General features: G+C 46.0%; 2 protein-coding genes across 4 annotated transcripts in view; both read right to left on the bottom strand.

Moving 5' to 3' along the window:
- Positions 1–13,600, bottom strand: part of C1R (complement C1r) — a 30,550-nt gene extending 16,950 nt beyond the window's left edge. Inside the window, exons 1-7 of one of the 2 annotated variants that reach the window (XM_060268735.2) lie at positions 13,473–13,600; positions 8,836–8,897; positions 6,704–6,932; positions 4,267–4,459; positions 2,567–2,707; positions 1,025–1,221; positions 31–178 (exon numbers count right to left, since the gene is read on the bottom strand). In XM_060268735.2, coding sequence (XP_060124718.2) covers positions 31–178; positions 1,025–1,221; positions 2,567–2,707; positions 4,267–4,459; positions 6,704–6,932; positions 8,836–8,837 — 910 coding nt within the window. In that variant the 5' untranslated portion in view covers positions 8,838–8,897; positions 13,473–13,600. Of the gene's footprint in view, positions 1–30; positions 179–1,024; positions 1,222–2,566; positions 2,708–4,266; positions 4,460–6,703; positions 6,933–8,835; positions 8,995–13,472 lie in introns of those variants that run through there. The other variant, XM_035140939.3, reaches the window with a different exon arrangement.
- Positions 13,601–15,957: 2,357 nt separating this feature from the next.
- Positions 15,958–27,033, bottom strand: RBP5 (retinol binding protein 5). Of its 2 annotated transcripts, none has more exons than XM_035140940.3 (4): positions 26,760–27,033; positions 25,165–25,343; positions 18,881–18,982; positions 15,958–16,144 (listed from the first exon to the last, which is right to left on the bottom strand). In XM_035140940.3, the coding sequence occupies exons 1-4, from the start codon at positions 26,830–26,832 to the stop codon at positions 16,091–16,093; spliced, it is 408 nt and encodes a 135-aa protein (XP_034996831.1). In that variant the 5' UTR covers positions 26,833–27,033; the 3' UTR covers positions 15,958–16,090. The 2 variants fall into 2 exon arrangements, with proteins under 2 accessions (XP_034996831.1, XP_034996832.1); XM_035140941.3 differs by having other exon boundaries at positions 27,003–27,033.
- Positions 27,034–27,822: the final 789 nt, after the last annotated feature.

Here is a 27,822-nt window from a genome sequence, read left to right as displayed (position 1 = left end):
ATCTCCGTCTGCTGGATGGGGATACTTTACTTTCTGTGCTGTACCGGATCTTCCACCCACGGCTGTATCCTGAATCATCCGTGTGGAAAAGTACATCCACCGAAGAGCCATTGGTTTCGATGCTTCCTGGAGACATTGTGCCACAGAACTCACCAAGCTCTTCCCCACCAACTTGGATCTAGTGAGAAGCAGAGAGTTTGGGAGCAAAGGATTTGCAGTCCGTACGAGTGTGAACGCTATTCTGCACTACACTTACTACTACTACTACTAATAATAATAATAATAATTTATTTGTACCTCGCCCGTCTGGCTGGGTTTCCCCAGCCACTCTGGGTAGCTCCCAATAGAATAATAATAATAATAATAATACTAAAGTGATAAAACATCAAACATTAAAAACTTCCCAAAAGAGGGCTGCCTTCAGATGTCTTCTAAAAGTTAGTTGTTTATTTTCTTCACATCTGATGGGAGGGTGTTCCAAGTGGTGGGCACCACTACCGAGAAGGCCCTCTGCCTGGTTCCCTGTAGCTTCACTTCTCGCAGTGAGGGAACCGCCAGAAGGCCCTCGGAGCTGGACCTCAGTGTCTGGACTGAACGATGGTATTGGCGAATAAATCAGCTATTTCAAAAAACACTCTAATGATTTCTCTTTCCAAAAGAAGTGCAGCCCAGGGAGAAGGTGGCAGTGAACATACAGAACACCATTCTATATTCCAAAAATGGCTTTCTTTATTCCACATGCTGAGAACTAGATACTCCAAAGACCGATTGCAGACCTTGGACACTTCGGAGCATCCCCCTTTCCTCATTTGTGATCCGTTTGGGGGTAAGCAGGGCTGAGCGGGACAGCCCCAGCCGGGGGTCCAGTGATCTACAACAGTGTTTCCCAACCTTGGGTCTCCAGCTGCTTTTGGACTACAGTTCCCATCATTCCTGACCACTGGTCTTGCTAGCTAAGGATGATGGGAGTTGTAGTGCAAAAACAGCTGGAGACCCAAGGTTGGGAAACACTGATCTACAATACCTTGAGCTGGTCATAAGGACAGTGGACTTGCTGGTGATCATCAATTTCGAAAGGCTCCAGGAATTTGAGTGTGATGAGCAGGCCTGCCTCCACTCGTATGCTGTAGTTACAGCGCAAATCAGCTGGGTAGGGCTGAGGATAACCAGGGCTTGACAAGTACCCGGATTGCTCCGTGAACAGTTCGTTGCTGCAATTCACTGCAGGGCAAGGAAACAAAATAAGGTTTGCCAAAAGCCAGGTACGCACAGAGCATCCTTTCCTTGTAGGTGGTCCATTTCTCTCTCTTTCACCACACTATTCAACTGGAATAACGATCGGTCCCTGTTCTGTAGTCACAATTTCTAACACAGATTATAGACCTCAACACGGATTGAAAGTGCAGGAAAAGCTCCCCTTTCGTCGCTCCGATGACCCATACTGTGAGCGCAACAGATTAAATGGGATTATGAAGGTAGCTAATCCATACTCAGTTTTATCTTCGGTATGGACCACATGGCTAAAACAGGAATACCGAGCATTTGTACAGCATTTGCCATGTTCAAAATACTTCACATGCGTGATTACAGAAATATTTACATCCGCACTGTAGCGAAAACCACTACCATTTCCTATACATTGCGGGTGTGAGACTGCGGCCAAGAGAGAGTGGCTTACTTAAGAAATTAATAATGAAGATGATAATAATAATAATAATAATAATAATAATAATAATGCCCCATCTGGGTGGGTTTCCCCAGCCACTCTGGATAGTTTCCAGCACATATAAACACATAATAAAACATTCCCGATAAAGTTTCTAATGTTTAGCATTTTCTTCTGTTTTTATGTGATTATAGACTAGAATGGGTGACATCTTAGACCACAGCTCTCCATAGGCACTGCAATGTACCAGCCCTCCGTATTCCCACCCATTATCTTTCTGCAATACCATAAAGAAGGCTGATCGCCGAAGAATTGATGCTTTTGAATTATGGTGCTGGAGGAGGCTCTTGAGAGTCCCATGGACTGCAAGAAGATCAAACCAATCCATTCTGAAGGAAATCAGCCCTGAGTGCTCCCTGGAAGGACAGATCGTGAAGCTGAGGCTCCAATACTTTGTCACCTCATGAGAAGAGAAGACTCCCTGGAAAAGACCCTGATGTTGGGAAAGATGGAGGGCACAAGGAGAAGGGGATGACAGAGGACGAGATGGTTGGACAGTGTTCTCGAAGCTACGAACATGAGTCTGACCAAACTGCAGGAGGCAGTGGAAGACAGGAGTGCCTGGTGTGCTCTGGTCCATGGGGTCACGAAGAGTCGGACACAACTAAACGACTAAACAACAACAACATCTTTCTGCAATATACACACTATAACTTTAAAGCGTGCATTCGAAGCACACTGTTTCCCTCAAAGAATTCTGGGCGCTGTTGGTTAAAGGTTGCTGGGAAGTGTAACACTATGAGGCATCAGCGATGGTGCCCAGAATCCTTTGCAGCGGGAAATATGCTTCAAATGTGTTTCAGAGGTATAGTGTGCATAAAGCCTGACTTGTCCTCTTACCTTTACAGGAATGTTGGTCACTCTGGAGACGGTAGCCGGGCTGACAAGAGCAGAAGTAGCCCCCTATGTAGTTGTGGCAGAAGTGCTGGCACCGAGGTGCGCCATCTTCAATGTCGTTTTCAAGGGCGCACTCATCCAAGTCTGGGGATATCCCACAACGAGAGTTAGAAAAGGTTTATACATTAATTTGGCTTAAAGGTATGCAGGGGATTGGACTTGATGACCCTCAGAGTTAAAGCTTACTGGGAATTGATATATAATGAATTGAAAAAAGAAGTTTAAAATAACATTTGTAAAAACAAACAAACCCAGAAGCTTTCCTTTGGGGAATTATAGGGACAGAACTACTCAAGCGGTATAGAAATTTATTTATGTTATGCGACTACAGCGGCAAGAATGTTATTTGAAAGAAGAATGGATACAAAAACTAATGGAATATGCAGAAATGGCAAAACTTTCCGGAAAAATAAGAAATCAAGGTAACAAACTTTTTTTTTAATAAAAGAATGGAAATGGTTTATTGAATATTTACAAACAAACTGTAAACCGAGAAGAACATTGGCAAGATTGTTGCAATAACCTGCAGTTTTATAAGAGTATACATTTAAAGTAGATGAATAAATGATTAAGTTAATTTGGAATATGCAGAAAATATTGAAAAATAAATTTAAGGAACTGCAGAAAGAAGGGGAAGGAAGTCGAGTTTCAAAATGTTAAAATGATTGTAAAATAATTGAAATGTATAAAATTGAAAATCATAAATATTTTTTAAAAACAATTCTATTCGGACTGAAGCTGGATTGGGAAAAAAACCCACATCAAACAGCAGTGTTTGTCAAGAACAGGATCAATATGAATTGTGCCTAATATTGTGTGCATGCAGCTTTGAAAACTAGCAGTGAGAGCACAATGGATGGCAGCCTGAACACACCTGACACAGGGGGGTGACTTTATACTGAGAGACCCCTCCCTACTCAAAGTAAGCTTTGTCCATAACTCCCCAATCAGGCCTCTGCCTGTATAGTCATACCTCGGAAGTCGAACGGAATCCATTCTGGAAGTCCTTTCAACTTCCAAAACGTTTGGAAACCAAGGTGCGTCTTCCAATTGGCTCCAGGAAGCTCCTGCAACCAATCGGAAGCCACAGAACCCGCACCGGACGTTCGGGTTCCAAAGAACGTTCGCAAACCGCAACACTCACTCACCTCCGGGTTTGCGGTGTTCAGGAACCCAAATGTTCGAGTCGAAAGGCGTTTGACTTCTGAGGTACGGCTGTAGTTAGACTGGCATCATTTGCACCAGCCCCACCTGTCCCCTTCATAGCTGCCAAGTTCCCCGTATTCCCTGGGAAATCCCCATTTTTCCAGCTGTTCCTAGCTGAAAAAAATGGATTTTTTTTGTTTTTCCCCGGTTTATTCTGACGCGGCGGCCATTTTGGAACTGGGCGGAGCATGCTCAGAAGCGACTTTTGATGCTACTCTGCCCAGTTCCAAAATGGCTGCAGTGCGACTTCTGGCGCGGTGGCCATTTTGGAACTGGGTAAAGCAGCATCAAAAGTCACTTCTGAGCATGCTCCGCCCAGTTCCAAAATGGTGGCAGCGCTACTTCCGGTCTGCTACTTCCGCCCGGTCCCTTATTTCTCCGACAGCAACTTGGCAGGTATGGTCCCCTTCTGCAGAGAATGGAGGCTCTATGCTCACCCACTGCTTGATAATAAGCCTGGAAGCCCTTGTAGAAAACATTGGTGCCATTTTCTTCATTGGAGAAGTCAGAGTGGAACAGCAGCCGCACTCGGTTCCCGGCCGACAAAATCTCTTTGCCTCCAGGGTGGTTGCCGGTGGTTGAGTCTTGCTGGCCACAGTACCGGCCTAAGTCTTTCTTGTTGGCCGTGATCTGCCAGAACCCAATAAGGCGAGGAGAAAGCATTAGAAACGGTGCTGTTAATAGACCAAGATCTAAAGAACCTCATCCCTAGTTCAGCATGCACCCAAGCCAAGCGGGTTTCCGGCTTCCATTTCTTAAGCAGTGGTGTCTCTTTGAGGAGGACTTGTTTTTGATACTGGGGTGTGTGTTAGAGAAACAGTGCTGCTGCTGTATGTTGGCCTGCTGTTTGGAAAAAAGGGAAAGGCAACACCTCCAAGGTGTGGGCCCTTGGATGGGCCTAAAGTAGCTCAAAAAAGAGGAGGGAAGGTAGGTTGCTGGCATCGTTCTGCCCGGATACTGAGGTCCAGCGCTGAGGGCCTTCTGGCGGTTCCCTCACTGCGAGAAGCAAAGCTACGGGGAACCAGGCAGAGGGCCTTCTTGGTAGTGGCACCCGCCCTGTGGAATTACCCTCCCATCAGAGGTCAGAGAGATAAACAACTACCTGACATTTAGAAAATACCTAAAGGCAGCCCGGTTTAGGGAAGTTTTTAATTTGTGATATTTGATGTATTTTAATGTTTGTTGGAAGCCGCCCAGAGTGGCAGGGGAAGCCCAGCCAGATGGGCGGGGTATAAATAATAAATTATTATTATTATTATTATTATTATTATTATTATTATTATTATTATTCTGTCTCAAGAGACAATGGAGTGCACCTCCAGGGGTGAAGACAAACTGCTGCTTGAGCAACACCAAAGTGACCTCCCCTGGGTGCAAGTCTGGGCAGTGTGTATGGAGGTCCTGGGCTGCCCAGACAACAAGACCCCCTATTGGTCTTGCTGATATGGTCCAAAGGAAAGCAGGACAATACGTTTGGCACCAGCTTGGCTACAGGAGTTGCTGGAAGGGGGCTTACAAGGCGCCATCCACTCTGGATTTGCATAGGTTTTTTTTCAGGAGTCTAGGTTCCCAGCTTGATAACACAATAAAGGTAAAGGTAAAGGGACCCCTGACCATTAGGTCCAGTTGTGACCGACTCTGGGGTTGCGGCGCTCATCTCGCGTTATTGACCGAGGGAGCCACAGCTTCCAGGTCATGTGGCCAGCATGGCAAAGCCGCTTCTGGCGAACCAGAGCAGCACATGGAAACGGTGTTTACCTCCCTGCCATCTACTTGCACTTTGACGTGCTTTCAAACTGCTAGGTTGGCAGGAGCTGGGACTGAGCAATGGGAGCTCACCCCGTCACAGGGATTCAAACCACCAACCTTCTGATCGGCAAGCCCTAGGCTCTGTGGTTTAACCCACAGCGCCACCTGCCTCCCTGATAACACAGTAAGCGTAGGTAATTGAAAAGGAGGATTTATTGCAAAAAACAAACAAACATAGCTCCGGACGGCTCTGACAAAGCTTCTGGCATCATTACTCAAGATGACCCTTCTGAATACTTTTTCCGGCTGCGACAGAAGAAATTTAACTTCTGATTCTTACGTCTCTTGTTTTGCTTCCTATCTAACAGCCCTCGCATTCATCGACTCTTAGGGCTGAGTGGATCAGCTCCAACCTCTTCCTGGGAGCTTTGGCTGTGTTCCCACCTGCTCTCAGCTACTGCCTTAATAGCCGGTCAAGAAGAGCCGAAGTCTGCAGCTGCCGGCTCTCTCCTGTCTGACTAACATCTAAGCCTCTCTGTTCCTGGCTGCTTTCTGCAGTTGGCTGCAAATCTTCTCTTGGAGCTGGCTCATTCCTGACAGGTTTACTCCTTAGCCTTTTCTTCTCCTGAAGATGTCCTGCAATGCAGCAGGGGTTTAGAATCAGAGCTTTCCTTCTCCTAGATGGGCTATCTTCCCAGATGGATGAGCTCCATCTTCCCCTCACTTCCCTCCGCAGCACATGCAGAAACCGCCTTCTTGAGCGATGGAGACCCACTATTGGTCTCATCTGCTCAATCCACCTGAACCTGTCTTTGCATGCAGGGGAAGTCCCTAACTCACCAGCTACCCTCACCTGGTTTACCCAGCCAGTGGAAGCCATTCCTGGGGTGTGGCTGCTGTCACATGCTGACAGCTTCTAGGTGCCACAGAAGGAGTGCTTCATGTCCCCCAGCAGAGGTACTACCCCACCCCTAATACCCCATACACCCTGGGGAGAGAGGGAAACAGAGCAGAGACTTGTGGGGCCAAGCTACGCAAAATGGAGATTCAGCCACTTGGAAATGCAGCAATTCCTCTACCACCCACTCTGCATCCCAGTCTCTGTCCACACACACACACACACACCTTGACGTAATCGTAAGTGCAGTCCTCGGATGGCTCCAGATCGAACTGCCAGAAATTCAGCTTCACTCTGAAGCCCTTTGGCACAGAAATGTCCCAGGTACTGTCATTGTTGTTTGGGTACGGCTTGGGGTAATTGGGGGACCTGATCTCCCCAAAGAGCTTCCTTGCAGTTGGGGTGGAACTGACAGCTCCGAAGATCAAAGCTCCCTGCAGAAGGAGTCGGAGGAGCCTGTAAACGCAACACACACATTTGAGAATGGAAGGCATGACCAAAAGGAAAAGGAACTATGAAACATCTGCTTATGTTGAAATGTTTTTGCATCTGCTTCTGATAGTCACAGGATGGGCAAAGGAGCTAGGTTGTGATCTCAAGTCATATTAAATATCTGACTTAGCTACTATTCCTGATTTTGAGGTTTCACCAGGGATTCCCCGTGTAATCTTAAGCTTATATGTGCAGCCTTAAGGGCTGAAAATTTGCTTTTTAAAAAAGTTTTTTTAAAAAAATAGAAGCTTATATTTAGCAGACTGGTGAATTCTGCACTCATTTCTGCACTTGTGCAGTAGTGATTTTTGCATAATCACACTATAACACATCTCTTTATGTGGGCTAGATATGGAACTGGGTCTTGAATCTTTGGGTAGAATTATGGATGTGCTGGAAACTGATCAACTGCACTAAAAAGGGTCCTAATTTTTTTTTCTAGAAAAGGCGTAAATCAGCACCCATTAAATGAAAGGTAGCTAGTCTTTGGCCCTACAGATGTTGTTGGTTTCCAGGTCCCATCAACCCTGGTCATTAACCATGGTGACTGGAGCACTATAAGACCTGGATCCCTCAGAATTGGCATGACAGCCAGAGAGCATCACAAAACTTGGTGGTCCTTGATGGCTATGCACATCTGTTCAGAGACCCTGGAACCAGTGAGGAAGAGTTGCAGGCAGCACTGAGGCCTAGTGAGAAGCCACAATCCTCTTGTACAGTTCTTAGTTGTGCTTTCATTACTCCCAAGGCAGCAGCTTTTGTTTTTGCTATTTTTCTGAGTATGTTCTAAGCACAGCTCTTTAGACCTGAAGGCCTCAAACTTTCTGGAGAAGGGCTGGGAGGGAAATCACCAGCCATTCGCAAGAACTAAAGGCTTTGGGTCTACACACCCCTGCCTTGACTAGTGTAGTTGTGACTAGAAAGGGTCTTGGAAGAAGCACCCTGTTGAGAGAAGAGAAGGATCTAAATGGTAGTGCCAGCCTCTTCAGGGGGCTGCTAGAGCAGACTGAGAACATGCCAGGTTAGAGACATCAGACTATACGTTGCACTCCCCTAAAGCTAAATGCTGCTCTATAGGTCACTTCCCAGGGGTTTCCAGTTGAGGTTAATACTGCAAATGGGCCATTCAGATATTGCAAAGGGGTTGTTGGCAATACCTTGTTGTTGTTGTTTCAAACCTTATTGAAATTTCTCCAGAAAGAGTGAATGGGGACTAAATGGGGAAAAGGGACGCAGGTGGTGCTGTGGGTTAAACCACAGAGCCTGGGGCTTCCCGGTCAGAAAGTCAGTGGCTCAAATCCCCGCGACGGGGTGAGCTCCCATTGCTCGGTCCCTGCTCCTGCCAACCTACCAGTTCGAACGCACGTCAAAGTGCAAGTAGATAAAAAGGTACCACTCCGGCGGGAAGGTAAACGGCATTTCCGTGCGCTGCTCTGGTTCGCCAGAAGCGGCTTAGTCATGCTGGCCACATGACCCGGAAGCTGTACACCAGTACAGCTCGGCCAGTAAAGCGAGATGAGTGCCGCAACCCCAGAGTCGTCCACAACTGGACCTAACAGTCAGGGGTCCCTTTACCTTTAAATGGGCACAAAATATAGGCTGGCATTTTGATGCCAGTGAAGTCGGGTGAACGCTACGGGAAAAATCTGTGCGCATGAAGCGCACCCATCCCACAACAAACACCCATCTGGCAGCAGCCCCAGACACCATACTTTGTCCAGGCATCCAGCATCATTTGATAACGGAGAACCCTGTAATATAGTCTTTGGGTATTAGATTTGACCCCAGGCTTTTCCAGAGTAAAGTGAATCCTTTTGCTACCGTTACCCATGCCACCCTCTCCCTTCGCGGCACAGTCAACACTCACATGCTTCCAGACTTGAGTTAACTCTCTTTCTCTCTCCCGTTCTGGTGGTCTCTGCTTGGGAGCTGCAAACAGATTTCCACAAACACTTAACCCTTTTAAGCCGTGATTCGGGGAAGCTGGGGCAGACCTTGCTGAGAGGGAGGGAAGGGGGAGATAACTGGTTTCCAAAGTCAGTTGGGCAAGAGAGGCGCTTTCCTTTCTGCTGTATTCTGCTGCCCTCTGCTGTCTCCACAGAAGCTTTCACAATCAGAATCCAGAAGAGTAAAACTGTTGCACAAACAGTTCGGTTGTGCCTTAACTGCAAAGGTTGCGACCCTTGCAAAGCTCCAACCCACATCAGATGCAGGACAGCCTCAAGCAACACTCCCCCCCCCCAAAAAAATCACACATTCCCAGTGCCTTCTCCTCCAAAGGAAATCAAAGCATGGGGAGTGCTCCCCTGAAATAACTCACTGCTTGGGGAAATGGGGAGCTTGGAAGAAAAGAAATAAGTAACATCCCTGGGACATAGAATCATAGAATCATAGAGTTGGAAGAGACCACAAGGGCCATCCAGTTCAACGCCATGCCAAGCAGGAAACACCATCAAAGCATTCCTGACAGATGGCTGGCAAGCCTCTGCTTAAAGACCTCCAAAGAAGGAGACTCCACCACACTCCTTGGTAGCAAATTCTACTGCCGAACAGCTCTTACTGTCAGGAAGTTCTTCCTAATATTTAGGTGGAATCTTCTTTCTTGTAGTTTGAATCCATTGTTCCATGTCCGCTTCTCTGGAGCAGCAGAAAACAACCTTTCTTCCTCCTCTATATGACATCCTTTTATATATTTGAACATGGCTATCATATTACCCCTTAACCTTCTCTTCTCCAGGCTAAACATACCCAGCTCCCTAAGCCGTTCCTCATAAGGCATCGTTTCCAGGCCTTTAACCATTTGGGTTGCCCTCTTCTGGACACGTTCCAGCTTGTCAGTATCCTTCTTGAACTGTGGTGCCCAGAACTGGACACAGTACTCCAGGTGAGGTCTGACCAGAGCAGAATACAGTGGTACTATTACTTCCCTTGATCTAGATGCTATACTCCTATTGATGCAGCCCAGAATTGCATTGGCTTTTTTAGCTGCTGCATCACACTGCTGACTCATGTCAAGTTTGTGGTCTACCAAGACCCCTAGATCCTTTTCACATGTACTGCTCTCAAGCCAGGTGTCTCCCATCCTGTATTTGTGCCTTTCATTTTTTTTGCCCAAGTGTAGTACTTTACATTTCTCCTTGTTAAAATTCATCTTGTTTGCTTTGGCCCAGTTGTCTAATCTGTTAAAGTCATTTTGAAGTGTCATCCTGTCCTCTGGGGTATTAGCCACCCCTCTCAATTTGGTGTCGTCTGCAAACTTGCTCAGGATGCCCTCAAGACCATCATCCAAGTCCTTGATAAAGATGTCAACACGGAGTTCGCCAGTCCTTAGGTAAAAAAATAAAGGACCCCTGGACAGTTAAGTCCAGTCAAAGGCAACTATGGGGTTGCAGCGCTCGGCCAATAGTGCGAGATGAGCGCCGCAACCCCAGAGTCGGTCACGACTGGACCTAATGGTCAGGGGTCCCTTTACCTTTTAAACTTCTGGTATGTGCTAGCATCTCTCCCACAAGACAGAGACAAGCTGGAAGCATCCTAAAAATCAAAATGAAGATTCTCCAAAAGCTGAATTCTTTAGTCAGGATGGCCATCTTATCCTATTTTTTCTGTGCTCTTGAAGAAGCCAGGCAAATGCACAATTTAGCTCAATCCACACTTTCACTTGACCTGTATTTTGATTGTGCTATGTACCAATTAGTTCCCCCAGGTCTGAGAGCTTTTCCTGTTGCTCTGCAGCTCTGCCTTATGAAAACCTTACCCACTGAACTGAAGTTTGGCTAAGCAAAATCTCTCTGTGGGTTTTCTCTCTATGGGTTTTCCATGAATCAGATCCAATTCAGCAGGTGCGATCAGATATTTCACAAGGCACAGCCATGGAATGAGAAAAGCTCCTGTACCCGAGGAAATTCATTACACAACATTACCATGTGATCAAAATATGGGTCGAGCCCTAAAAACCAGAATGTTGCTCTACTGCCCCAATGCCACTCCACACCCTTAGGAAACCACAATACTTAATTTTCTTCTTCTTTGTCCCTGCACCAGGCTCTGAGCTCTGAATATTCATTTGCATTAGGCTGAATTTTAGAGTTCTGTGGATAAAGTTAGTAACACTCAATATGGTTGCAGACAGTTCCAATATCTATGCCCTCACCCACGAGACCATCAAGTTTATAACGCTTCTGAAAGATAGGAGGGGGTATATGGGACTTGTGGGATAGAGAAAGGAAGAATGTGGGCAGGGGACCGGCTGGTGAGGTTTGGCAAACGGTGCAATTGAACATTTAGATTAAAATTGGGGAAAAGGGGGAGGCAGAACTGCAGGAGTTTGGATGGGATGACTAGCATGGCCCAAGCAGCTATTCAGAGAAACCATGGTAGGGTTAGTACAGGCATCCCCAAACCGCGGCCCTCCAGGTTTTTGGCCTACAACTCCCAAGATCCCTAGCTAACAGGACCAGTGGTCAGGGATGATGGGAATTGTAGTCCAAAACATCTGGAGGGCCGAAGTTTGGGGATGCCTGGGTTAGTACCTCTTTTGCAAAGGGCCAACTTTAGCACTTAAAAGCTGAAAAAGGAGTGCAGATCTGGAATGAAGCCCAATACGTTCCCATTCATCACCAGCGCAATCTGCATGCAGATCAGCCTGCACACCTGCTTTGATAGTCTTCCAAAGCAACTACAGTGGTACCTCACTAGACGAATGCCCTGCTAGACGAATTTTTCGCTAGCCGGATGGGTTTTGCGATCGTAGGTTGCCTCGCAAGACGAATTCGTTTTGTGAAAAATTTGTCTAGCGAATTGCGGTTTCCCATAGGAATGCATTGAAATTCAATTAATGCGTTCCTATGGGGGGGAACCAATGCATTCCTATGGGATTCACAAGATGAATTTTTCGCAAAACGAATTGACTCACAGAACAAATTAAATTCGTCTTGCGAGGCACCACTGTACTCTATTCTGAACTTAAAAATGGTAAGCGTAATGCTGGTGGTCAACAAAAGAGGTTTAAAGACTGTCTCAAGGCAAATCTTAAAAAATGTAGTATAAACACCGACAACTGGGAAACATTGGCCTGCGAGCGCTCCAGTTGGAGAACAGCCTTTACCAAAGATGTCACGGGTTTTGAAGACACTCGATCTCAGGACACAAGGGAGAAACGTGCTAAGAGGAAAATCCACACTGTGATCAACTCCCGCCCGGAAACCAATGTCCCCACTGTGGAAGGACGTGCGGATCCAGAATTGACCTCTACAGTCACTTACGGACTCATTGTTAAAACCATGTTTATGGAAGACAATCTTACTCGGCTACGAGTGATCGCCAAAGAAAGAACACACCTATAGCTGGGAAAGTCAGCAGGGGAAAGGAAATTTGCAAGTACTTGATATGCTTTCAGACAGGAGCCTTATATCGCAGCTAGGTCACAAGGATCTGGTTTTCCTGTGCATACTTTTGGCCCATTAGCTTTCCCCACTTTCCTGTTTCTTGGTTTCAACCATGGATTTTCATTGTTACTTTTCTGCTTTGCCGCCCAAGCCGGTGAGCAGAGCTTAATGGTATGTATGGGGTGAGGTTTCACCTCTCCCATTCACTCCTCCTTTGCCATCAGCTGCCTTGTTCTGTTCTGGGCACGCACACAGGTATTTCTGTACCTGTGAACCTGCACTTTCAAAGAAAATCAAGCCAGGAAGTGCAGAAGAGAAAAGTTGCCAAACTTAACGATCATATTCCGCTGCATGCGCAATGGAGTCTTGTGCTTATTTGGAGGAAAGGGCTGCAATATCAATTTTCATTAAATAATAAACAAGAATATACTGTACCGAGGTATTGTGCAAGAGTGGCATTTGCCTAACTTGCATAAGACTTGGATAAAGAGGTCCTGTGCAAAACCTCTGTATTAAAAACTATTTTCTTTTTAAGCCCGGATGACTCAGTTGGTTAGAGCATGGTGCTGATAACGCAAAGGTTGCAGGTTCGATCCCCGTATGGGACAGTTGCATATTCCTGTGTTGAAGGGGTTGGGCTAGAGGATCCCTAGGGTCCCTCTCAACTCTAAAAAAATCCTATGACTCCAAGCCCAAAATATGTACCACAATTACAGTCTTCAAGATAATCCTTCACATGTACAGCGTGGTGAAATCTCGAAAGAATAATATCTCCCAGCTGGTTTGCTGGAGTTCAGATGTGCCTTCTGCATGGGACAATCGGTGGAAATAGGCACACATATATTGCACCTGGTGAGGAGCAAGTGGAAATAGTAGTGTGACAATAGAGGCCACACATCAAAACATCACAATGCATGCAACAAACTGCACACATTCCACTTCCACCCCAAAATGCACTGACAAGTGTCCATACCATCAGGGGTTATTTTTAGGGTTTTCCATGTTAAAGGGGAATCTGAATTAAATATTATTTTTTCAAAGTATTTCAATGATCATTGAATTGTGTGGGTGCTGTGAAAGACGCACAAGAAAAGCATCAGCTCCACAATCCACCCACCTGGAAGCACCCTTGGTTCTTTCTCAGTAATTCTGCTCCTCATAGGAATAAGAATTAAACATGCTAAGAGGGCTGAACCCCCATTTTTCGTAAACCATGCCCGAGATTTCTGCTGCCACTCTGAGCGATGCTTTACAAGGCTCCAGGAGGATGCATCCTGCTTCGCATTCTTAACTTGCTCTGCATCATCGCCATCCGCTTTAAGATGAAAGAATGCCCTTGCTTCTTTTGTTACTGAACTACAGACATCCTTTTGCTGAAGTTCTCCAGCAAAGCACTGTCCTTTGTTACCGATAGCTCCTCCCTTCTGCCTGGGATGCCAGAACTCTTATTCTGAAAAGGATCCCACTGCAACTTGAAGCTCCAGTTCCCCCCCCCTTTTCTGTTCCCAACTCACTCACTGGCTAGGTCCTGGCCGCAAGGGCATGTGGTTTTGGCAGGCAGAATCTGTCTGCATGAATTTCTGGGTTTCCCCCTGCACAGAGATAACTAGACTTGCCTGCCTGAGCTTGTGGGCATTGCCTTCCTGTTCCTGCTCTAACCATGGAGCAGAACTGCCTCAACCAGGAATCTGTGGCCCTCAAGATGCTTTTGGGATGCATCGACCATCACCCACCCCTGCTGGTTGAGGCTGATGGCAGTTTGGGGGGGGGGGTCCAACAACCTCAGAGAAGGCTACGGGCTTCCTCACCCTTGTTTTAGGCTCATAAACTATAGCCATAGATAGCTCCCTTCCCAAGCCTTTTCCCCAGCTCAGCCATGAAGGGCGACTTTGGGTTACGTACTCACATGCTTCCTGGTAGCCTCATCTCAGGGTCCCAAACTAAGGCCCGGGGGCCGAATGCGGCCCAATCACCTTCTAAATCTGGCCCGCGGACGGTCTGGGAATCAGCATGTTTTTACATGAGTAGAATGTGTCTTTATTTAAAATGCATCTCTGGGTTATTTGCGGGGCATAGGAATTCGTTCATTCCCCCCCCCCCAAAAAAAATTATAGTCCGCCCTCCCCCACAAGGTCTGAGGGACAGTGGACCGGCCCCCTGCTGAAAAAGTTTGCTGACCCCTGCCTTATCTGTTTCATAGGGATGTTGCTGTGAGGATGGAGGGGAGGAAAGAAAATGCACTGTTTAGCCATTTTGAGCTCCTTCGCAGGAAGACATTAATCATAAATTTGGTTTTGGCAAAGGCTATGAAAAGATTTCTTCTTTTTTTAAAGAAGCAAGTGTAGCAAATGATTGTGCTTGAACGCTTCCTCTTTGATCTGGATACATCTGCTAAGTTTAGAAACCTATTTACTGCCGCAATACATCAGGGTGGGGAATCACGTTCCCTTCTGGGCAACATTTCAAGGCCCAAATGCCAGCAGTGGGCAGGGCCAAGGCAACAAAGGTGAATTTTGCTTTTGTACCAGTGCTTGTTTTTCTAGAAAAAAAGGTGCTGGAGCTGACCATGAACTTCTCCCTTGTTCTGTAAGAATGGCAATGGAGTCCACCTGAAAGGTGCTGGAACTGAGCTCCGGTGAGCTCTGGGTGAAAAAAAGCCCCCCTTTGTAATCACCATCATCATAATTTATTATTTATACCCTGCCCATCTGGCTGGGTTTCCCCAGCCACTCTGGGCGGCTCCCAAGAGAATATTAAAAACCTGACAAAACATCAAACATAAAAAAAAATATCCCTAAACAGGGCTGCCTTCAGATGTCTTCTAAAAGTCAGATAGTTGTTTGTTTCCTTGACATCTGATGGGAGCACGTTCCACAGGGAGCGTGCCACTACTGAGAAGGCCCTCTGCCTGGTTCCCTGTAACCGCACTTCTCGCAGTGAGGGAACCGCCGCCAGAAGGCCCTCGGAGCTGGACCTCAGTGTCCGGGCTGAACAATGGGGGTGGAGACGCTCCTTCAGGTATACTGGGCCGAGGCCGTTTAGGTCTTTAAAGCAGTAGGCTAGCTTCTACACAGACTCACAGTAGGCCTGGGTGATGTACTGATACAGCGTCCAGGACCAGTTTGAGGGCCAGAGTGTGATGGCGTCTTCACCTAGCAATATATCACAGGTAGGGCTTGTCTATGCCTTACCTTCTTTTTCCAGTTGCTGCCATCTTCCTCCCTGTGGAAACAGTGGCAGTTTCACAACAGTGCCTTGTGAGGGCAGGACTAATGCTCCTTCCTTTTCACCATCGCGATGTATCACTATATCACGATGTTTAGGTGATGATACGTCGCACTGTTGAAAAGCTGATATCACTGAGCCCCGCTGTGTCCACTAGCCTGGCAGGCGAGAGGCAATATCAGAGTTCAAGCCAGTCAAAACACTCAGAGACTTTCCCCCCCCCGAGGGCAAAGTCGGTCATAGTGCAGGATGTGAACCTGAGGTATGGAGGGGACAGACTGGAAGGGGGAAGACGAACCTGCCTACGTGTCTACGTTATTCAGTAACAAAAGCCAGCGCAGGCAGCAGTTAACAAAAAACACATTAACGCCAAGCCGTTGGTCATCTGTATTATTTTAATGCAGAAGAGAAGGTTCGGCACAAGGAATGAAAAGCTGGTGGCTCGATTCTGGTCCCAGTTTGAGGCTCTAATGCCTGTTGCATCCAGAAGTTAGCGCTTGCTGCTAAGAATCATTTCACTTTCTGAAAAACCTGGACACAAACCACATCCTCTGCTGTCAAGCGCTAGGAGGAGAGAGAGAGAAAAAGAGAGTGAGGGAAGAGACACTCCAGGCCTGAGACTTTTGGAGCATTTTTCATTTGTGAAGCTTAAAACAGCTCATAACATTTCGGCTACCATGTACATCCAATTTCTCTTTTGCGTTTTTTGTCCTGGATTGACAACACTCAAGTCACGCAACATGACGCAAGCAGCGTCGAGACAGCAAATTTAAGTATAGGGCCGCTGCTTAGGAGCAGGGAAGATTAATAGCAAGGTTCCAGGGCCTGCTTCTGAAATTAAAATACAGTGGTTACTTGCAGTTTAAGAGCATTTGTTGTGCTGACTTTTGAATACTTTAATGTCTAAACCAGGCATCCCCAAACTGCGGCCCTCCAGATGTTTTGGCCTACAACTCCCATGATCTCTAGCTAACAGGACCAGTGGTCAGGGATGATGGGAATTGTAGTCCAAAACATCTGGAGGGCTGAAGTTTGGGGGTGGCTGGTCTAAACCAATAATCACATGCTTCTTAGCATGCGCAGGGGGGGGGGGGAGGCTGCTCAAATGGAGCTTCTGCTTTAAGCATCTTGTATGCAAACTCCGAGTGATAATCCATTGCCTGACCAGTGTTCTCTGTGTGGACATGGAAACATATCTTCTGGCAAAGAAGGGCCTCTCCAACCTCCTCTATGGACATGATCCACCAAGAAGCTCTCCTGCACATAAGTCACTGAAAGAAACTGAAATCCCTCAACATTCATTTTTCAATGGCATACAGTGGTACCTCGACTTACGAACGACTCGACAACCGAATTTTTCGACTTACGAATGGCGCAAACGGCCGCACGCCGTACGAATTTCTCGACATCCGAACGGAAACCGCGGTGGTTTTAGGTAGGGTTTTTTCAACTTACGAATTTTTAGATGGGGTTGCTTCGACTTACGAATTTTTCCGTTTCCAATGCATTCCTACGGGAAATCGCGTTTCCAATGGCGCTTTTCGACTTACGAATTTTTCAACCTACGAAGGTGCCTTCGGAACGGATTAAATTTGTAAGCCGAGGCACCACTGTATATTCAAAAGGATCTCCTATGAGTTTACTTGTACACAAAGCCCCCCACCCCCAATCAGTTCGGTATCCCACCCTTAATGGCAACTCATGAGCTACTTGTTCTTAAGAACAGGAAGTTTTTCTGCCTGGAATATATGGTTCGCAAATTCTTTCTGTAGTATAGGAAGAGCCCATTCAGAAGCATTTTAACAGCCCAATGAAATTCGACCCAGCCCTTGTACTTGGAAGACGGGCATTTTGCTCTGCTTGGGTCACACAGACATTAATAGTTGCATGTCACCAAAGAAGATCAGCAAGCCAATGGAAATCGGGCAACTGGAGGCTAAGCATTTCAGCGGATAAAATTGTAGACATGCAGTTCAAGCCATACATGTTTGTGAGCGAATGAACATGCACTTCTATCATTAGTGCTGTGGCTTCATTCTCCAAAGTTATTGTTATTCTGCTTAGTTTTTTTAAAAAACACTGTATTTAGCTTATATGCAATAATAAGCTAACAGCAACAAGAAAAGTGCTTTATACCAGAACTGGCATTTTGTTTTGTTTTGTTTTGTTTTAATCTATTCTACTCTATTCTACAGTATACAGTGGTGCCTCGCTTAACGAATGCCCTGCTTAACGAAATTTCCGCTTAACGAAAGGATTTTTCGAGCGGAGGTTGCCTCGCTAGACGAATTAGTTTTATGAAAAATTCGTCTAGCGAATCGCAGTTTCCCATAAGAATGCATTCAAATTCAATTAATGCGTTCCTATGGGCAAAAAAAAATTCAAAAAATTTCAATGCATTCCTATGGGATTTGCTAGACGAATTTTTTGTTATAAGAAAAGACCCTGTGGAACGAATTAAATTCGTCTAGCGAGGCACCACTGTATTCTATTCTAGTATTCTATCCTATCCTATCCTATCCTAGGCTTTAAGATGCCACAACAGCCCATTGTTCTTGTATTTAGCAGATGTCTTCTGATTTCAAGCTTCTCTCTGAACACTTTGAATAAATTCATTTTGTAGCCTAACTCTTGAGAGCGAGGCAGATGTTCTCACTCCCTGTTAAATAATTTCACCTGTGCAACCTCGTGGACCTGCGAGGAACTCTCCATGATTACAACAGGCATCTGCAGCTGAGCTTCTCCCCCCAAGCCTCTGGTACAGCTATCCAGCACAGATGGCGGTCATCCCTTCATACTTAACGTAGCAGAGGGTGATGGCAGTGGGAGATGCCATGAATTAATGGATGGCACAGAATGACACGCCATGGACACCTTCTGTGAATCACTGCTTCACCCTCCCCTTGAAACAGCTTGCCGGCATTGTTGCATTGGCAATTGTGTGGAGATCTTGCACAGGCCATGCACAGAGTTTGTGAGCAACACTAAAGCCGTTTTTTGAAAAGAGTGTCATGCACAGAGGTGTTGGGTTTTGACTTAATCATTTCCCCCACTCCCTTACAGAAAGCCCCAGGAGCTGCGGTCAAATTTCAAGGAAGATGCAGGACAATGGATGCCTCCCACTGAGCTCAGCCAAGTCAACTTTTGAACTCTTGGGAAAGGATGTTTTTGTCAAGGGGCCATTGCCTCCACAGATGACAGGCATAACTCATGGGGCCTAGCTTTGGCTTTTCAGGGCCAGAGCCATAGAAGGAGAGGGCTCTGTGCTTGGGGCAAGCTTCTCAGGCTGCCTTTCCTCACCAGATGCAGCCGGTCCCCTTCAAGCCAGTGTCTCCAGCCTCGATTTTGTTTCTCTCCTCGCTGTTCACACACCAACTGATCTCCATCCCAGAAGACCTTTGTCTGAAGGGGGGGCGAGAGAAAGAAGAGACTATATCGTTAGCTAACAGAATACGCCTTCAATTCTAGGGTGGTGTAGAGCATGTGACTGATCCACTTTACTATAAAAAAACAGAGCCAGGTAAATTGGATAGAAGTACAGTCGTACCTTGGTTCTCGAATTTAATCAATTCTGGGAGTCCGTTCAACTCCTGAAACGGTTCGAAAGCCAAGGCATGGCTTCCAATCCGAAGCTGCGGAAGCCCTGTTGGACACTCGGTTCCCAAAAACGTTTGCAAACCGGAACACTCACTTCCGGGTTTGCGACATTCGGGAGCCAATTTGTTCAACGACTAAGGCATTCAACCAGCAAGGTACAACTGATTGTTTGCAGACCAAAAGGTCCCAGTGCAATGTCTCCTCTGTCATGAACTCACTAGGGAGCTGCGAGTCTGCAGTGTGGGGATAATACTGATATACCTTACAACAGGCATCCCCAAACTCGGCCCTCCAGATGTTTTGGGACTACAACTCCCATCATCCCTAGCTAACAGGACCAGTGGTCAGGGATGATGGGAATTGTAGTCCCAAAACATCTGGAGGGCCGAGTTTGGGGGTGCCTACCTTACAAGGTTGTTGCAATTGTTTCAGAATAACGAAGGGATCTCAACACTCAAGAGCACTATATAGTCAAATCTTACCAATGTCTGTGGATTTTGCTTTCTGGAAAGGCCATTTGATCAAACAGGACACACACAAAAATAGAACAGGGTTGCTGTGGTCCTGAAATTGTGTAGAACCTACTGGAGAAAACAATATGTTCCACTTTTTAAATCCTGATAGCTAAATTATAGCCACAGCTTCTAGACAGCCCAGGAGTCTGGTGCTTTTATGACCCAACTTGGAATCATTTCAGAGTAAGGTCCTAAAGGTTATTTCAAGCATCCCAGGGTACCTTTGGTTTTTATTATGAACTGAAATGGGAGATGGGAATCCAGTAGAGAGGAGACTATGCTAGCCTGTCTTTTGCTTGTAAACCACCCGGGGAACAGTTTCGGCTGAATGGTGGCACACAAATAGCCCCAAAGCAAACAAACAAACCACCATCTCTGATTATTGGTTGAAACTTATGCATACAGCAGAAATAAACTTCCAAGGATATGACTTCTCAAACCTTTGCATCTTTTTTTTTTTAACCCAAGGCTGACCACTTGGTCTCCAGCAATAATTGGGTTGCTTTAATTCTATGGCTTTTTCTAGATTGTTTTCCTGAATTTGATGTGTCAATTGTTAAAATGGAATTTAAAAAGAGGACCAGAGTTCTCTCTGTTCGGTGTAATGTCTCTCTAATGGCAAATGTTAATGCGGCTCCCCAGTACAAAATGATTAGGTTTCACCAGGGAGTAGAAATTTTATCATTTTAAATATAAGTTTATTGTTGTAGCCAAAGGCCATGACAAACCTGCAGCAACAGTACCAATAAAACAATACGGGTCAAACATCCATCATTCAAGCCAACATCCATGATGTAAGAGAGAGAGGTTGCCAAAGCACCAACAAACTCAAATCCAGCTTGACTTCAAATTAAACCTCCGACAATTTACAACAATTTTATCTATCTCCTTTTTCCTTCTCCGCTCCTTTTTTTGCAGCCAGTACTTAGAGAGTCACTCTGTGTGTTATGAAGCTATCATAGTCACTCAAAAGAAAACCAGACCATTTCTGCCAGGGGGTGCCTGCTTGCTTGTGTGAACAAAGGTTTCAGAAAGTGATCTCTTGGGTCACTATATAAGGGGCGGGCTAACAGATAATGATGTCTTCCACCTGAGGATGACCACAAATACAAAGTTTGTCCATGTACGGGGACCTTGTTGTAGCAGCCACCCATGACTTCAGTGGGCATGACTTGGAAACGCAGCTCAATAAAGGCAATTCTTAAGGAAGCCGGTGAGAGTTTGGTCAAATAAGTAGGTCTAAAATGCTCTGTTCTCAAGTGGGGATACCAAGGGGGAAATATGGTGTTTCTAATTACTTTCAGGTTCCCTCTTGATTCAATTCAGAAGAGCCAATCCCTTAGTTGACACTTATTCAGGATCAAAGCATAGCTCACTTCTGGAAAATAACAATAATCTAAAACATCTTGACAAGCTCAAAAAGCTTTGGAAATGCTATTCTTACACTCTGTGTTGCTTTGTGCTGTATTCTCTGTTTTATTGAACTTGCATGTGGTTATTTTACTGCATTTTAAATTAAAAGTAAAGTAATAATAATATATTGACAAGCTGCTTTCCGGTGTTGCTTATCTCCTAATTCCATATAGCACAGAGCAGGAAAATGCTCAACAGGCATAGCAGCCATTTTTAAAATATACTTTAACTGAGCGAGTTTGCTCTTGCCTCAATTATTGGCCACCCATATTCTGTTATGAAGAAGAGTTACTGATCCAAAGCTTTAATGGAATTCAAACCAGAGCCCCAGATTTCAATGCTATAGGGTATTTGAGTAAGCACTTTGAAGCTAGGGTTGCCAGACTCAACAGTGGACAGGACTTCTGTGCCTTTAATTGCCCTGCTCTCTTTTGAGTCTGGAAACCTTAAAGAGAAACCAGCAGACCCTTTGCTTGGAAATTAAACAGAGGGTCTGCTGGTTTCTCTTTAAGGTTTCCAGACTCAAAAGAGAGCAGGGCAATTAAAGGCACAGAAGTCCTGTCCTCTATTGAGTCTGGCAACCCTATTTGAAACACTTTGCTACCAAATATCTTTCTGGCAGCTTCAATCAGCTGCCCACCCTTATCGTAACAGAACTTCATCAATGTCCCTATGCTTTTCTGTGCTTTGACTTTCACTGCCTCCGTACAGCCCTTCCAAGAGAGTATTTCAATAGAGTACACCCAAGTATCTGAATGAGCGAGTTTGGTCTATGGCCTGCTGATTTAACACTATCTATATAGTACCTTAGTGTCTGCCAAAAATCACAACCCTACCGCTCCCCTGAAAGGACCCAGCTATTGATTACAGGAAGTTCCACAAGGAGGGAGCTACTTTTGAGAAAGAGTCTCCAGATGTGCACTACAGAAGTCTTCTCACATGGCTAAGATTTCAGTTAATGCCCTGTCTTTTGCGCTAGGTGGGCTGCATTGCAACTTTCTTCCTGTATAATTTTGTGGCAAGGAAGGAGTAAAAGAAGAGAACAACTAAATAAATGTTGGCTATTCCAGGACAGTGACCATTGCTTGAGGAGTAAGTCAGAAATAAAAAATAAAATAAAATAGAAGCCAACAATTATTATTTTTCTTGCCAAGCTTTAAAATACCAAAGTAACATTATAGTAAGGGGCTAGCCTTACCAGAAGAAAAAAATCAGGCAGCAGCTTCTGGTGGAGGGCAGTATCCCTGCCCACAATATCAATCACATGCCTCCCTTTTAAAAAATAGTTCTTAATCTATAGCAGTGGGATGGCATTTAAAAAACAAAACAAAACAAAATCATCCCAACCCACAATAATACAGTGGTACCTTGGTTGTTGAACTTAATCCGTTCCGGAACTCCTGAAACTGTTTGAAAAGGAGCTTCCTGCACTCAAAGCAGAAACCGTGTCAGATGTTTGGCTTCCAAAAAACATTCGGTAACACTCACTTCCGGGTTTGCGACATTTGGGAGCCGATTTGTTCGGGAGTCAAGCCATTCGACAACCAAGGTACCACTGTATTCAATCAAGGGGCAGGCAATGCATGATGATCTCCAGAAATGGAAGCAATGACTGTGAGACGATTTGAAGTTGAGATATAACTGGTGGAGCGCTACCCCAGTAACCGATTCCAGAAGGGCTATATTCTTGTTTTATTCAGGTGTGAGTCTTAGGCAAAGAACTCTTGATAAGAAATTCTCCCATTAACCCCACAGATATCAAATGCAATTTTTAGCCACTATTCCAAGATTTGGAGGCAGTATACATTTAGTAATAAAAGCAAATTAATACAAAGTTCATTGATTGGCTTTGTCATAAGCTCGTTAGACAAGCCACTCATTCTCAAACCCCCTCATCTGGGGATAATATGGGCCTAGCTTCCAATGCCATTAAAATTACCAAAAAGAAAGCCAGCAACTTTGAATGCTTGACAAACCCTTAATTAGCATTCAAAAATTATTTCTACTATTACTACTACTTCCTCCGCCCATGGCCTTTATTTCCAAAACCTTTATTTGAGGCTGTGCATTCATTTTTTGTGTGTGCTTAGCCATTGAGGGAGTGTTTGTCTATCCCTCATTTGTAAAACAGAGTTCTCCTTAAAGTGTGCAATATCTCTGGCAGCTACAAACGAAGTTGCCCCACTCCGAGACTGGAGCTGGTGTGAACACTGAGCTCCTAATAAAAGCCACCTCGTAAAGAGAGGGAGACACTGAAAGATGTTTTTGTTCCAAACACATCCTTTCCCAAAACTAGGCTGCTGGCGTATCAGAAGCACAGCCCCAGTGAAACCATGACTCACAAAGCTGAAAAGTGCCCACAAGAGGTCAACAAGTTTGTTTTGCTGCATGTATGCAAAAGAGACAGGCCCTGTCAAGCATCTGAGAGTACACTAGAGGTAGCAGTTGTGTTACAAGTCGTGCAGGCTTAACATGGAGTCTAGTTTGGGCAACAAATAAGTTTCAGTTGATTAGATTAGATTAGATTTCTTTATTGTCATTGTGTAACTACAATGAAATTGGATGCTATCCCAAAAAAACAAAAACAAGAAACAAAACAAAAAACACATTTTCAGCCACACATGCACATGCCTACACAACTCTTCAGGTCAATTATTTAGTTACAGTATTTAAGATGGATATAGCTTTTGGGCAGAAACTGGTTTTTTTTAGTCTATTTGTTCTTGTTCTACCGTATATCTCTTGCCTGAAGGCAGTAGTACAAAAAGACTATATCCCGGATGAGGTGGATCCTGTAAAATATTTTTTACTTTTTTTGAGGCAACGGGAACTGTATAGATCTTCCAAAGATGGGAGGGGATGACCAATAATCATTCCGGCTGTGGTTATGACCTTCTGGAGCATCTTCCTCTCCATCACGTGAGTTCAGTTGTCTCCTTGCGTGAACAGTGCAACATGGGAGGAGATGTTACGAGTAGGCATTTCTGCACCCCCAACGCATGGAGATGAATATTACGCCTTCCACACACACACACACACACACACAAACTCCTTTCCCTGTGAGTAGGCTGCTCTACCGAGTGGTTTTTATTTGCACAAATGTGCTTCTTTCTGCTTGTCAGGTGAACAGAAAGCTTCACAACACTGCTGAGCTAGCACAACCAGTGGCAGAGCAAGCCGATGGGCGCCTGTGGCAGCACGCGTGCCCTGCGTCTGGGGACGGGGCCAGCCGCCCGCGGGGTGGGGCAAGCTGAAGCAGGATATTTTGCCAGGCGGACCGTTTGGGGCAACACGGAGTCTGCGGGCGCCCAAGCCACCGCGTCACTCCCAGGAGAGATGCATGGCTCGGGCGCGCTGCAGGCCCTGCGGTGAGTGCCGCCTGGCATTTTGTCACACCCCCCCCATTGGTGACACCTGGAGCGGCCTGCACCCCCCGCACCCCCCTTCCTCTGCCCCTGAGCACAACTCAAGGCCAAGAATCAATGTGTGTGAAACCATGTCGACACCGTAGCTCTCCTTTTGCAATCTCTCTCATAGGCGGTGTCAGGGTGACTCCCTACAGGGAGCTTCTCCCCCCCCCCCCCAGTCATCCTGACCAGCACTTCGCCTAGCGACAGCACAAGCAGCGAGTCAGGAGGAGGGAATGAGGAATGGAGCGGTTTGGAGAGAGGGCTCGGTGAGGTGTCTGAGCCCTGTCAACGCTATGGAGGACAGAGAGTGCAGGAAGGGTTAAGAGACATGTCAGAGCCCCAGGCAGCAAGAGGGGAAAACTCTCCTTCCAGTGCCCGAATTGAGGCGCACGCCCACACGTAGGGCGAAGGGGCGGTGTTTTGGGGTGCCCAGGCTTTTATGCTGGCCGAAAAGCAGGAGGCAGCCATTGCCGGGTTCTGAATCTGACTAGGCGGTTATGTTTTCTGTTATCTCTGCACTGTAAAACTCTTAAAGACAGTGCGGACTGGAGCGTCTTTACTCGAGAGTAGCCGCAACAATCCCCTGACAGGCAGCCACCGAACGGGTCTGTTCCCACAGTCCAACGGCTGGCAAGCTTCCGCTTCTTACCTGGCACTTGCGCCCATCCACTGGTCCCAAGTCCTCTTCAAACTCAACCCCAAGGTCAAAGTCCATGTTATAATTCCGAAGCGAAGTCAACGTGCGGATGGTCATGTGGTCTCCGTTGTGGGTGATCTCCTTATCCGGCTTCAGGAGGCAAACCAGTTTCCTTAGAGCGACATTGATGTCTAACATATGACAGTGTGAGAAAATAATTTGGATAGGTCAGGGCAGTGCGTGTTCATGAAACTGTGTACTGTATGTGGCAGGATAAGTACAGTCATACCTTGGTTCTCGAACAGAATGCGTTCCAGGAGTCTGTTCAAAAACCAAGGTGCAGCGTCTGATTCATTCAGAAGCTGCAGAAGCTGCGCCGGATGTTCGGCTTCCAAAAGTTGTTCGAAAACTGGAATACACACTCCAGGGTTTTGATCGTTCGGGAGCTGGTTTGTTTGGGAGCCAAGGCATTTGAGATCCAAGAAACGGCTGTAACAGCTTAGTATGCAGAAACGGCAATGACCTTTCTTGTTACTTAGCCCTTGCTGTAGATAGTTCTCTAGTGTTTAAGCCACCTTGCCCAACCCTTAGTGAGGAAAGAATCATAGAATCATAGAACTGTAGAGTTGGAAGGGACCATGAGGGTCCTTCCAATGCAGGGACCTTTTGCCCAACGTGGGGCTCGAACCCATGACCCTGAGATTAAGAGCCTCATGCTCTACCAAGCTATCAGGAGGACAACACAAGAACACATCTGTCTCAGGCGTTTATTTTGAAACTTACACCCTTGTCTTCTTTACCAAGATGCAGCCAACGTAGTAAAATCAAGTAAAAATGCAATTAAATATAGCATTTAAAAACAAATCATTTTAATATCTCTGCATTATTTCCCTCACCAGCTTGCCTAGAAAATTGGACCCTGGCTAAGAAATTGAGCTACATCTCAGGAAGTCCTTACTGTATTTGAATCTCATTCATGCTATTTGCAATACAGTGGTTAATAATACCACTGTATAACCCCATTTGCAATACAGTGGTTAATAATACAGACCTACCTTACGGACCTGTGGTAAGGATTGCCAAGTTGGTAGCCAACGCTAGACCCTTCAAAATTACCATATAAATGCTAAGTTGATTTCGTCTCAAATGTGAAGATCTTGAAAAAGCATCAGTGAAGCATACTGGAAGAAGGGACCCCTCTCCTAACTCCAGAATGTGTGGGCCCAGCTGCAGGATCTCATGTGCGGCCACAAAGGCACTCTGCACATGCTCCAGTTAATGTTTTTTCCAGATCTTCAAGTTAGGTATTCATGGGGGTTTGGGAGGGAATATTAAGCACTGTATCAAATTCATTCTCAGAGTTTGTGGGGTTGGTGTGAAAGGGGGGGGAATGAGAGCGTGAGAGAGAATAACAGAATCCCGGAATTATAGAGCTGGAAGGGACCCCCAATGGTCATCTAGTCCAACCCCTTACAATGCAAGGAGAGAGAGGGAGAAAGAGAGAAAGAGAGAAAGAGAGAAAGAAAGAAAGAAAGAGACTGGCGGAGGGTGAGAGTGAGAGAGAGAGAGAAAGAGAGAGACTGGCGGAGGGTGAGAGGGACGCTTACCTAAGGCACGAAGGTAGTTGTCCATGTTGTCCTGGGAGACGAATCGGTAGTAGCCGGTGAGATTGGGAGGCATCAGAAGGCAGGAGCAGGAACGGATGAGAGAAAGAACAACCGCGGGGAAGACAGAGAGAGCGAGAGAGAGACAAGAGCGCCAAGCGGCACGTGTGAACACGATAAGAGAGCAGCCCCGGAGGAAAGAAAAGACTCTGCTCGGGCTTTTCGCCCCACGGAGCCTCTGCTTACTTTGCCGGATGCTTTAAGCCGCCGGGTCTGTCTCTCTGCCTTCCTCGCTTGCCCTTCTCTGCCTCCGCTTATATAGCGCCGCTGCGCTCCCAAATCTCGCCGCCGTAAGAGTCGCTTCGCCCCGGCCCTCGGTAGGTGGGGGACGCAGCGGGGGAGGAGCCGGGAAGACGGCCTCCCTCCCCCTTTCTTCTTCCTTTCTTCTTCCGATTAAGACTTTCACACACACACACACACACACACACACACACACACACAACACACACACACACACACACACAAACACACAAGCGCTGAAAGAAAAGAGAAAAAACTTTAAAGGGACAGCTTGACTTTCCAGTAAGGATGGGCAACGACTGTCAAGTTTCCCTATAAAGAGGGTCAGCGTCCTTGGGATCATCTCTCACCACGCAGCAGCCCTGCGGATCGGAGATCCAGCAAACTCCAGAAACCTGGTTTGCCCTGAAACAACTTATTTCTCTCTGGGCCACACACGTTCTAAGTACAAATTGGCTGGCGCCGTACCAACTTTTTATTGATTAAAAAATACATTTGGAAACAAAAAGGAACAACTCCTAGCAATGCTTGATTTGTAACCTAGAATGCATCTACTTTGTACTATGATCACAGGATCATAAAGCAATGCAGCTACATAAGAACATGAACCGTTCCTAAAATATAATGACAAACAAGCCTCTTATACGGTATATGTACCTTAAGCATGTATACAAACTCAATGGGAGGTGTGAGCTTGCTTTTGCCAGGCGATCTCATTTATATGAGGTCTGATTTGAGACAAACTCTCATCTCTTCATGGACACAA

The sequence above is a fragment of the Zootoca vivipara genome, chromosome 15, assembly GCF_965207765.1.
Source record: "Zootoca vivipara chromosome 15, rZooViv2.hap1.1, whole genome shotgun sequence".
Lineage (NCBI taxonomy): Eukaryota > Metazoa > Chordata > Lepidosauria > Squamata > Lacertidae > Zootoca > Zootoca vivipara.
The sequence above is the reverse complement of the archived record's forward strand: the minus strand, read 5'-3'. Positions and strand labels throughout refer to the sequence as shown.